Raw genomic sequence first — 12,212 nt, 5'->3', positions numbered from 1 at the left:
ACTAAAAAAAAATGTTTAGTTGAGCCTCGTTTAAAAGAAATATAAACTTCAAAACAGTTTTTGGTAATGTATCAAAAACCTCGTTTTCTACTTTAAAAATCTTGACGTCATTATGATTGCGCTTTGTTTACAATAAAACATTTTTTGACACAATGTGAAATAGGCATGCAGTAAAAAAATAAAAATTTAAAAAATTATTGGCAATGTGGTGGATGCGCTACCACCACATAATACAAGTTTAAGAAAAAAAAACGATAAATTACTGTTTTATATTTTTTTTAATTTTTGAAAAAAAATGGATTAAATCCACCCGGTACGTTTTTGACCGGTCAACTTCGATCGCATCGACAAAATGGCGGGCGGTGAACTGCGTGTCACGTGATCAACGCCAGCGCCCTCTTGACGATCGTCCACATCACTTTTGACAGTTGACGACTCCATCACCACGTCCTCCTTTGTCATGTCACCGTCCCTTGTTTCGACCTCTTTCACACCGGAAATGACGTCACTAACAGTTTCTGGGGTTTGCTCGACTGGTTTATCCGTACTCGGCTCTTCTGCTGCCTCTGCGCCTTAAAAATTCAATCAAAAAAATAAATTTTTTCGACAGTTGACACTTACCAACAAACTTGACAGCAACTTTTTTCGTTTCCTTTGGCTCTTCCGCCTCCGTTTTCTTGTACTCTTGCTCAATTTTTTTTGACATGAATTTGGCGTAAGCCACTCGCGCCCCTCTCGGCACCTCCACCAATTTCGGATTATACTCTAAACATTCACCATTTTGTAATTAATTTCGACTTTTATGCGGTAAAAGTACGCTCACCCAGCAACTTTTCGTCCTCAATTTGCGCGTATTCGCGCACGTTTGCGATAATGTGCTTGCGCAAACTTTGACGTTTCTTCCGCGACTCTTCCGCTTCTTGAGCCGATCCAATCGGGTCACGTGCTACCGTGTTCTTGCGCACCAGCTCGTTCCAGTCCTTTTTCTTCGATTTGAAGGTGGTGCGTCGGCCCAACACTTTGGCGATTTGACCAAACACGTTTTTCGGCTCGTCCGCGTTTTGCTGAATCTCGCTGACGATGCCCTCCACGATGCCGATGTGAAAATCTTTAAGCAGGCGGCGTTCCATTGTTTTGCCTTTTTTGCCAGACACTGCAAAAAAAATTTGCCAGTGTCAGAAAACGGAAAGAGATAGTGACAAACGGACAACGCGAATAGATTTCCCATTCCCGAATAATTCAAAAACGAATACAAACTCCAACTATTAAATTCAAGCGCGTAAAAGGGTGAACCTACGGTCAGAAAGATCCTCGTAACGGGCAATTTGCGGCGAATTACAAACTTTTACCTACAAAAACGACTGAGGCGAACGAACTCATTTTTTGCCGGACTAGTAACGTAATGAAACATTTCCCGGACTGTAACAGACTACGTAATAGAACATATTATGATATACTGAAATACAAAAGTTATCCGGGCTTATAAGCCGTGGTCCAATGGAATTTCTTCCTGACGTTTCGTCCATATCTGCGGCGGACATTATCAAAGGCGATGACGTAACGGTCGAAGTGCTCTTCCGTACCTCTCGACGATGACTGGCTCGACTGATGGAGCGTCGGTCGTATTTATACCCGTGGGGGGCTGCACATGCGCACGACGGTCTTGCATCGGCGCGCACAGTGTCTGGCGCAAGACATCTACACCTGTTATTCTTGTGTTGACACTCCGTTTAGTCGTTCCAATGTATGCGGATCCACAGCTGCAAGGGATCCTGTAAACTCCAGAAGCCTATAAAGGATCCCGTTTGTCCTTGGCCGATCGGAGACTTTGTTGTATCGTGCGGGTAGGTTTCAAGACCGTATTGACCTTGTGCTTTTCTAAAATCCTTCCAATCCTATCCGTGACCTTGTGTATGTATGGTAAGCAAGTCCAACCAACTTTCTCCTCAACATCTCCCGTTTGTTGTTTACGTAGTTCGATGTTTCTTGGACGTGTGGCTCTGTTGAATTGCTTTCTACTGTATCCGTTCCATCCGAAAACCATTTCCAGATGTTTAAGCTCCTTTACTAATTCTGATGGTTCGCAAATCCTTTTTGCCCGCCGCAGATGTGGACGAAACGTCAGGAAGAAATTCCATTGGACCACGGCTTATAAGCCCGGATAACTTTTGTATTTCAGTTTTAACCGGCCGTGAAAGCCTTTATAGTATTATGATATAGTATGAAATAATTAGTATACAGGGTGGTCCAGTTTTTAATGTCAATAATTCACCATTCGATATCCCATCAAAAAATAAGTTTACATTCATTATGTCATTTTCCTGAAAAAGCCTTCCTAAGAAAAATTCTTTCAAATTTCAGAATAAAAAGCTCTTATGAAATTAATACTCATTATGTGATGTTAATGACCTTTGTCGAAATTGTCCAGTGGCGTAAAACCAGTTTTCATTTTTCCGCCTTATTTTCTACGTACGTCACTGGATATTTTTCAAAACATTTTTTTATTTTCTTGTTCAATTTAAAAACAGAAAGTATATTACAGAATCCTGATTTAAAACTTTGTTTAGGAGATAAGGCCCAAAACCAACTCAACCCAACTTAAAAATTATCTTGAAAACGGTGAAAATTGACTTAAGAATCTTAAAAATTGTCCTTTTAACCAGTTTTCATACTTTTCAGACAAATTTAAAGACTTTAGTCCTGAAAATTGACTTGAAAACAAAAAAAAATTGACTTGCGAAGCTTAAAAACTCCTCTCTTCTTTGTAGTCTTTGTAGTCAGTCGTCAAAGAGTAGACATGAAAAACTACTTTTTCTAGATTTTTTTTACTACAAATTCACTCATTTAAACCTTAAAAATTGACTTGTACACCAAAAAGTGACTCTGAACCAATGAAAAGTGACTTCAGAAGTTTAACATTTGCATTTGAAGTTCTTTTACATAATTTGACAAAGACAAATTTTAATAGTTTAGTCTTGAAAATAGTCTTAAATACAGGATATTGACATTAGGTTCATGAAAATTGACTTGAAGACTAACTTTTCAAGTTTTTTGCTTTGCTTTTCATTTTCTTAGGCTGGACATTTTTTATTGGTTCAAAACTGCTTTCTGCTTGGAAAATTCAATTCAAGACTATATCAAGTTTTTGAAATAGCAGACATAAAAAACAATTTTTACATTCTTTATAGGCTTAAAAATGCCATTTCAAGCTTTGTCACTATTAAATTGGCTCCTAGACACCTCAGTACTAAGAATTCGAGCATTTCTAAAAAATGTAGATTGTTTTTAGTGCTTTAAGACTGTTTTCAGCCTGAAAAATAGAGTTTCAAGACTATTTTTACAAAATTTTTTACTTATCAGACCTGAAAGCTAGCTTGTACACTGTCCTTAGTATTAAAATGCCATTTTAAGCTTGTTCACTCTTAATTGACTTCTGCAGTCATCGGTGCAAAAAAGCGAAGTATTTCTAAGATTTATTTATTAAATGCTACAATATTAGTCTTGAAAACCAATTTTTACAAATGAATTAGTCCAAAAATTTAATTTGGACAGTTTCCAGTGTTAAATTGAATTTTAGACTTGTTTCTGTCCAGAAAATTGAGTTGTCCACCAATTAAAGTTCTGCAAATAGACTTTTGGACTCTCATTATATTCTTAAAGGCATAAAAGTAAACTTTTAGCCTATTTTTAGTATTAAAAATAAGTTTTAGCGCAACAGTCTTTGTTCTGCTTTCCGGACTGTTTTTAGTGCTTGAAATCCAGTTTTAGACACTCAAAAATGGTGTGAGTAGTATAAAAAAACTAATTTTATGACTATTCCAAGTATCAAACAAACAAGTTTTAGACTAATCAGGACAAAATTGGAAGTCCTAAATGTTCAGTTTTACGGTCTAACAGATATAGAAAAAAGCGATTTTTTAAACTAAAATTTGGAGAACTGTGTGCGTTTTTTAGAAAAATTTCCAAATTCATGTCAACTTATTTTTTGATTTGTTATCAAATAGTGATTTATTGACATTTAAAACTGGACCACCCTATATTACATACTCAGGTGAAAAGTGTTTGATTTCTGTCGAGAAATTAGGTAGAACTTTATCTTGAGACAGAAATTAAACTTTCCACCGTGGTTTGTATAGTTTGGGCCTACTATGCTCGATACTTCCGAACGAGCACTCGATTCGGGACGGAATCGACGCGCCGCAATATCTGGCCGGGCGCGTGTTAAAGTAGGCCACAGTTAGGAAGCGACACCTGGAAGCATCTTTGATATTCGAGGCAAATCGCGAAACGTTTTGCGGTCATTCTAGAACGTGGTTTGCGAATATAAAAGAAGCGGTTTCAGTAGTGTAGTAGTGAATTTGAGAACGCGGTAAAGGTCAAATAGTGGAATAATTGTGGAATTGTAGTAGTGTTTTTAGTAGCTGAATTAATTATTGTACGGAGTGTTTTAAAGTGTAAATAAATTTATTAATTGTTGAGTTAAATTGACTTTGTGTAAACCCACGGGAAAATCGTAACAATTGGTGTCAGAAGTGCGATCAGACTTTAGTGCGACGTGAATTTGAACTAAACTTCGGGTTTAAGACTTGTGTTCAGAACCGGACTAGAGATTTTCGAAACAGTGGTGTGTTCAATTTATTTTATGCCAATAACAAGACGTCAAAGTGCAAATATGGAGGCCCAATTTGCAGCTATTATGACAATGCTTGAAAAACAAGAAGAGATTCGACAACGAGACAAAGAAGAACAAGAAAGGATCCGACAACAAGACAAGGAAGAACAAGAAAGGATTCGACAACAACAAGAAAGAATGCTACAACAAGATATAGAAATGCGTCAAGAAGATAGAGAGCGGCAAGAAAAGCGTAACGTAGAAATATTGAACGTTCTAGCGGGGACCAAGACAGAAATCCAAGAGTATGTAAGCCATAGTCTTAATAAAATTCAGAATGATGTTCGGGAGGACATTAATCAAATTCAGAATGATGTAGAGATAAAGCTACGCGACTTAGAGCGGAAAATTGACAGCAGAGGAGCCAGCTCTACAGTGATCACCGGAAACGGGCTCAACAATATCAAGCCTCCCGCATACGACGGTCAAACTTCATGGGCAACGTACCAACTCCAATTTGAGGCCGCTGCAAATGCAAATAGATGGAGTAACGAGGAAATGGCTGTAGCACTGGTGGTGGCATTACGAGGACCTGCATTGGAGCTGTTACAGACTGTGCCTATTGCCTAACGAAGCAACTATGAAGCATTAGTAGCTGCATTAGAACGTCGTTATGGGGATCAACATAGGAAAGGAGGTATCAAACGCAATTAAGGGCAAGACATCAGAAAACTGATGAAGATTTACAAGAGTTTGAAGCCGAAATTCGTCGCGTTGTGCATCTGGCTTACCCAGCCGTCCCGGAGGAAATCCAAGAAGAATGTGTGGCACAGTATTTTGTAGATGGGATTCGAGATACGGAGGTAAAGAAATGGCTGAAGATGTTCAAAGGGAGCAACAGCAGCGAATTACTGGTTCGAGCGCTGGAAGTTGAAGCTGCGTGCAATGACTTAAAGCCAGAGACTATTCAAGAGGAGAGAGTACCGCCAGCCGGACATGTTGCTACATTAATAGATGAAATTAAATCAATATTCGGCCAATTAGTACAACAAATGGCATCATTAGGAAATGGTCAGTTCACACAGTTAGAGCGATCACGTCCGATCACTAGAGTGGAATGTTTTCGATGTGGACGCAAAGGACACTATAGAAGGAATTGCAGACAGCGGTCTGGTTCTCCAAACCCACAGTGTCGACGAAACCAGGACATCAGAACAAATCACCGGAACTCCTCTGCTAAAAGAAACATTACATGTTATATTTGTGGACGTAAAGGACATTACCAATGGAATTGCAGACAGCAGTCTCGTTTACCGACCCCGCAGAACTGGCGTAACCAGGAGCAGGAAATGAAGAACCCGGAAGGACATTTACCGCGATATGTAGAGGATCGTCAAGCTTTGGATAGTGACTTAAGGTATCGGAAAGGACAAATTCATAATGGTTGGAGGATTGGTCAAATCGCGATGGTGACAGATAAAGGGGCTACAAAAAGAATGAAGAGCTGCGTTTCTAAGGAGGACATAATAAAAGGACAGCGCTCAGACTCTGATTTGAAAGTAATCAGAAGATGGTTGGAGAAGGATTTGAAACCGGATTGGCAACAGATTTCCAGATATGGACCAACAGTAAGGGGTTACTGGTTGCAGTGGAATTCGCTTCGACTGCGAGATGACTTAATTACTCGCAAATGGGAAAGTCCAGACGGAAAACGCTTTGTTTACCAAACAATAGTGCCCAATTCCTGCAAAGAGAATGTGCTGCGAGAACTACATGACAGTCGCGGAGGAGGACACCTTGGAGTAAACCAGACTTTGGCTAGAATAAGAGATCGATTTTACTGGATTAACTTCAGAAAGGACGTTGAGGAATGGTGTAAACGGTGTGACCAGTGTTCGTTACAGAATGAATCCATCACAATTCGGGAACTTGAGAGAGAGAGGATGAAACCAAACAACGACCGTATGAAGATGACACTGGACCACAGACCAACTGGTGGCAATTATAAGGAAGGTGATGCTGTGTGGATGTTTCAACCCAGGAGGAGCAAAGGATTAAGTCAAAGATGGCAACGACACTGGGAGGGGCCTTACAATGTGGTAAAAAGGTTAAACGACGTCGCCTACAGAGTCCAACGCAGCCCCAAAGGCAAGATGAAAATTGTCCATCTGGACAGACTCAAGAAATACCAGGGATTAGATGAAGCGGATCGGGACAATCAGCTTTAAGAGGGGGGCAGTGTTACGGTTTGGGCCTACTATGCTCGATACTCAATGAAACCGATGCGCCGCAATATCTGGCCGGGCGCGTATTAAAGTAGGCCACACTTAGGAAGCGACTCCTGGAAGTATCTTGATTATTCGAAGCAAATCGCGAAGCGTTTCGCGGTCATTCTAGAACGTGGTTTGCGAATATAAAAGAAGCGGCGTCGACGACAGTGTAGTGTAGTGGTAGTAGTGAATTTGGGAACGCGTTAAAGTTTAAATAACGGAGTAATTGTGGAATTGTAGTAGTGTTTTTAGTAGCTGTGTTAATTATTGTACGGAGTGTTTTGAAGTGTAAATAAATTTATTAATTGTTGAGTTAAATTGACTTTGTGTGAACCCACGGGAAAATCGTAACAGTATCTAAGAAACCAAAAATGTTGTTGTCACTCCTTATATGGTCATATTACTTTGTAAAATTTTTGTCTCAAACATATATCATTTTTAGTTTTCTTGATACAGTACTCCGCATTCTTAGTTGGCTACCCTGTACGTCTCACGCAAGTCATGCTAAACATAAGTTTCTCGACCTTCTGACAAATTGCAACTTTGCCGATAGAGTGACCCTACGGCCAATATGCGGCAAACTACAAACTTTTATCAAAACTAAATCAGAAACGGGGAATCCAATAGTGATGTTCTTTTTTGGTATCTCCCACGGAAGTTAGATTAAAATCAAGTTTCTTCACTTTGGTGAGAGGTAGCAGAAAACAGACAACGGTAATGAATTGCCCATCCCTAAATTAGTGAAGAACAAGATGTCTATGATAAATTCTCAATTTTCCGTAAGGATGACTCTACGGCCAATTTGAAACTTTCTAGTGTAGGATTGGGTGAGGAGTCTTTTTATACTAAATCAAGAACAGGGAATCTAATTTTGATTTCCACCATTTTTTTTGTCCATCACTCACGTTAAACCTAAATTTCTCAATCTGGGCCTAAAATACAAACAGGAAAAACAGACAACGGCAATAAATTTTCCCAAATTAGTCCGGTAAAGATCGGCTCCAGTGTTGTTCTAGTTTGCATCAATGACACTTTCGAGCCTGTCTAAATTTGTTGGGACTACATTGGACGCTGAATTTGGCTGGTTTCCTATTATTTCATGTTTGCCGTAAGAGTGACTCTAAGGCCAATATGCGGCAAAATGTAAATTTTCAGGTGGACAGTCAAGTGAGGCGTCATCTTAAGCTAAATCGGGGACTGAGAATCCAATGGCAGTGTCAATTTTTTTGTATCTCTTACGCCAATCACTTTAAAGCCAAGCTTCTCGATCTGGGTAGAAAATAACGGAAAACAGACAACGGCAATGAATTTCCCACCCCCAAATTAGTCAAGAACTAACTTTTACTCGATTTCCTACTGCACATTTCAAATTTGCCGTGAGGGTGACCCTACGGCCAATATGCGGCAAAACGCAAACTTTTACCGAAACAATCGAGAGAGAGGTTATTTTCTACTAAATCAGGGATGGAAAATCCAATGGTACTGTCCATTTTACCCTAACTCCTACCCAAGTCAAATTTTACCTTGAGTCTCCTCCAACGACACGGTGGGCGTTTTCATGCCGTTCTGCCGTAAAATATCAATCAACTCATAACGTAGCGTCGATATATCCTGTCTAATCTCCATCACGTCGTCCTCGGTAATGTGGTAGTCGTCGCGTTTGCGCTGTTCGGCGGTGACGTAACGGCGCACCAGCAGTTTCATAATGGCTTCGTGACGATCACGTGCCATGTCTCTGCTTTTGGTCTAAAAAAATTTTTAAATTGCTTGGGGTCGTTGTAACGTTGCTTTGGGTTACCTTGAAACTTTCAGTGCTACGCTTCGGTCTCCCACACATCATCCCTCCAGGATTGGGGATGATGTTGAAGGGTGGAGGGAGGGAGTCACCGTCGTCAAAGTAACTCACCCACAAACGACTCCGCGCGAACTTCCATTCGGTATCCGAACGTTCCTGCAATGACCCCATTCACTTGAGGGTAACGTTTTGGGGATTTATTGAGTTGGACAACGTCAATAAATTCCCCGTCCTCAAATTAGTCGAAAACCAACCCTTACTCAGTTTTCTGTCACAAATTTCAAATTTGCCGTAAGAGTGACCCTACGGCCAATTTGCGGCAATTTGAAAACTTTCAGCTAGAAAAACAATCAAGAGGTCATTTTACACTAAATCAAGGACGGGAAATTCAATGTTGATGTTCATTTTTTTGTATCTCTCACGCAAGATATTTCAAAATCAAGTTTTTCCACTTGGGTAAGAGATAACAGAAAGCAAACAATGGCAATAAATAATTCTTTCTCAAATTAATCGAAAACAAACCCTTACTCAATTTTGTGTCAGAAATTTCAAATTTGTCGTACGAGTGAACCCTACGGCCAATTTACGGCAGATTTGAAACTTCTGATTCTTGATCGAGTAAAAATTCATATTATACTAAATCAGGAATGCGAAATCCAATGGTAAAGTCCATTTTGCTGTATTTCTCACGCAAGTCGCGTTAATTCAAGCGCGGAGAAGGTACCTATGGTCAAAACGACCCTTACGGCTAATTTGCGGCAAATTACGAACTTTTACCTAGAAAATTGAGTAAGAGGTCATTTTAGACTAAGTCAGGGGCATGGAATTTAATGATGGTATTCATTTATTTGTATCTCCCACACAGGTCAATTTGAACAGAAGTTTCTCGACCTGGGTAAGAGGTAACAGAAAACAGACAACAGCAATGAATTTCTCGCCCACAAATTAGTCGAAAACGAGTATAAACTCTAACTAGTTAATTCCAGCCAGTAAAAGAATGACCCAAATTTGCAGCAAATTTCGTAATTTAAGCTAGAAAAACGAGTGAGGGATCAAATCTCCAACACACGTCTGGTTAAATAAACTTAAAAAAATACTAGAAAACAGACAATCGACCCAATGAACTCAATAGTAATGTGCTGGGGTCACTTACCGAAATAATTTGATACGAATTGGACATCATCGCAATCAACATGTTGAGAAGCACAATCACGTTGATAACCGAATAGGAACCGAACATCAGCAAAGCCCAAAATCGTGTAAATCCCTTAATTCCGGACAGTTCAAAGGTCATCAAATCAACCAGACCGAAACTGGCCCAAAACAACGACTGCGACGTCTCAAACAAACTAGAAAAAATGACCCCAAAATGACCCTTGAAAAACCCTAAAAAAAACAGTCAAACCGACTTGGCGTAACGCCTCCAAATCGTGCAGGCCTTGTCGTTGTTGTCAAAGTCCGGCAACCCGCTCGACAGGTGATAGCATTTGTTTTTTTCGAGTTCGGCGTAGTACCACAACAGTTGGTTTAGGCCGCAGCCGAACGCGAAGAGTACCAGCGTGTAAATGAAGAAAAACTTGACGATATCGATGATCATGCGTCCTAACGAGATTTGCAACGGTCCTAAGTGAGGATTGACGCTGAAGATGTGCACCAGTTTCAGAAAGCTGTAAAAAAAATGAAATTTTACTTCACACACCTTTACCAGGTGCTTACTACAAAAACAAGCCCGTTACACAGCACTTAGGATAACTTTGCATTGTCAAAAACTAGACATTACTATTGGACTCCCCGTCCCTGATTTAGTATAAAAGGACTCCTCACTCAATTTTCTAGCTAAAAGTTCAAAAATTGCCGAGAATTGGCCGTAAGGATCTTCTTGATGGTAAAATCACCCTTTTAGGTGCTATCTTTTACCCAAGTCAAGAAACTTGACTTTAAGGTGTCTTGCGTAAAAGACACGAGAAAATGGTCATCACCATTGAATTCCTCATCCTTGATTTAGTATAAAATCAGTAGCACTCGATTTTCTAGCTAAAAGTTCAAAAAATGCCGCAAATCGGCCATAAGAGTCTTTTGGGCCGTAGGATGCACCTTTTACGGGCTTGAATTAACTAGCTTATACTAATAAGTTTATACTAATTTTCGACTAATTTAGGAACGGTAAATCCAATGAATGTTAATTTTTCCGTTTAAATGGAGAGTTGTCTTAAGGGCTGCAGCTCCCAAATCCCTGGGGCAGTTTGGTTGAGATTTGGCACAAACGTACACACTAACCACCCGCACTAGTACTGAGAATTTTACATTTTGAACTACAAGAACAACGAAGATATTCTGTTTAAGACAATTCTTCATTCTAATGAAGAGATATCTTGAAGCTCCTTCCTGTCACCTGAAAATCATTCCGGCTGCGAAAGCGCCTTCTGAAAGCAACATTGGTTCGAAGGAGTCCCATTCTTCGCGCGGGTACCAAGTCAATTGGCCTTGTTGCTCGTCTCTCTAGAATTTTGAAATTCAAATTATTTTTAGGTTAAGTTAGAGTATCTTACGTATCTCTACGTTTATTTATATTTCAAGCTCCACTAAAAGGGCTAGAGTGTCCCCATAACTACAACCACCTGTAACTTCCTTATTTATGAAAGTTTCAGAATAGGCCAAAGACCACTCTGTAGAAAATTTCAAACTCTACACATAGTCTTAAATGCTAAAGTGACCCCACAATTCCAACCCCCTGTAACTGGGTTGTTTATGGAAATTTTGGGATCGTACAAAGACCGTTCTGTAGGAAACTTCAAGCTCTACAAAAACTCTTCTGGGATGTTTTACCCTCAGATGACCAGTAACGGAGTTATTTGAGAAAAAACCTAAAAGAGCTTATTAATGAAAATTTCAGAACTCTGCAAAATACTTTGAAATGCTAAAGTGACCCCACAACATCAATCCTCTGTAACTTGATTATTTCTGGTAATTTCGGGATGGTACAGACAGCTATGTAGGTAATTTCAAGCTCTACAAAAACTCTTCTGAAATGTTTCAACCTCAGATGACTAGAGTTATTTGAGAAAAACCTAAAAGCGCTAAAATGACCCCACAAAATCAACCCCATGCAACATGTTTTTTTTTTCAAATTCACTTTTTTTTTAAGTTAGGTTAAGGTGTCTTACCAGGCAAACGTAGAAGGAGGTTAACCGTAGACACAGCCACAGAACGTAAAAAATGTTGGTGATAAAGTCCACGACGTTCCACAGGTCGGAAACGTACTCTAAAATGCCGTCAGACCATAAAGAACGGATTTCAGCCCAAATTAAACCTTAAAATATTTAAACCTTAAACATAATTGGTTAAAAAATTGCTTGGGGTTACATACTGATGACATAGACAATGACTCCACACTCGGCCAATCCGAACAAAGCACCTCGTTCTCGTCTTTTCCATTCTTTGACCATTTCCTGCACCCACTCGTTGCCGAACCACTCCAACACTAAAATCTCGACTCGTTGCGAAGCAGCTCCTAAAAGCACTACAAACACATTTT

The 12,212-nt window shown here is 39.7% G+C and overlaps 1 protein-coding gene across 5 annotated transcripts in view; it reads right to left on the bottom strand.

The window, feature by feature from the left end:
* Positions 1-259: 259 nt before the first annotated feature.
* The window catches only part of trp (transient receptor potential), a 38,327-nt gene continuing 26,374 nt past the window's right edge, over positions 260-12,212 (bottom strand). For 2 of the 5 annotated variants that reach the window (XM_081973135.1, XM_081973132.1), the window contains exons 8-17: positions 12,045-12,197; positions 11,842-11,987; positions 11,070-11,176; positions 10,087-10,344; positions 9,831-10,026; positions 8,681-8,833; positions 8,406-8,628; positions 824-1,153; positions 622-765; positions 260-572 (exon numbers count right to left, since the gene is read on the bottom strand). In XM_081973135.1, the coding sequence (XP_081829261.1) occupies positions 301-572; positions 622-765; positions 824-1,153; positions 8,406-8,628; positions 8,681-8,833; positions 9,831-10,026; positions 10,087-10,344; positions 11,070-11,176; positions 11,842-11,987; positions 12,045-12,197 (1,982 nt within the window). In that variant the 3' untranslated portion in view covers positions 260-300. Of the gene's footprint in view, positions 573-621; positions 766-823; positions 1,154-8,389; positions 8,629-8,680; positions 8,834-9,830; positions 10,027-10,086; positions 10,345-11,069; positions 11,177-11,841; positions 11,988-12,044; positions 12,198-12,212 lie in introns of those variants that run through there. The other 3 variants (XM_081973133.1, XM_081973134.1, XM_081973136.1) reach the window with 3 other exon arrangements.

The sequence above is a fragment of the Ips typographus genome, linkage group LG2 (assembly GCF_016097725.1).
Source record: "Ips typographus isolate SLU linkage group LG2, UJ_Ityp_2.0, whole genome shotgun sequence".
NCBI lineage: Eukaryota > Metazoa > Arthropoda > Insecta > Coleoptera > Curculionidae > Ips > Ips typographus.
The sequence above is the reverse complement of the archived record's forward strand: the minus strand, read 5'-3'. Positions and strand labels throughout refer to the sequence as shown.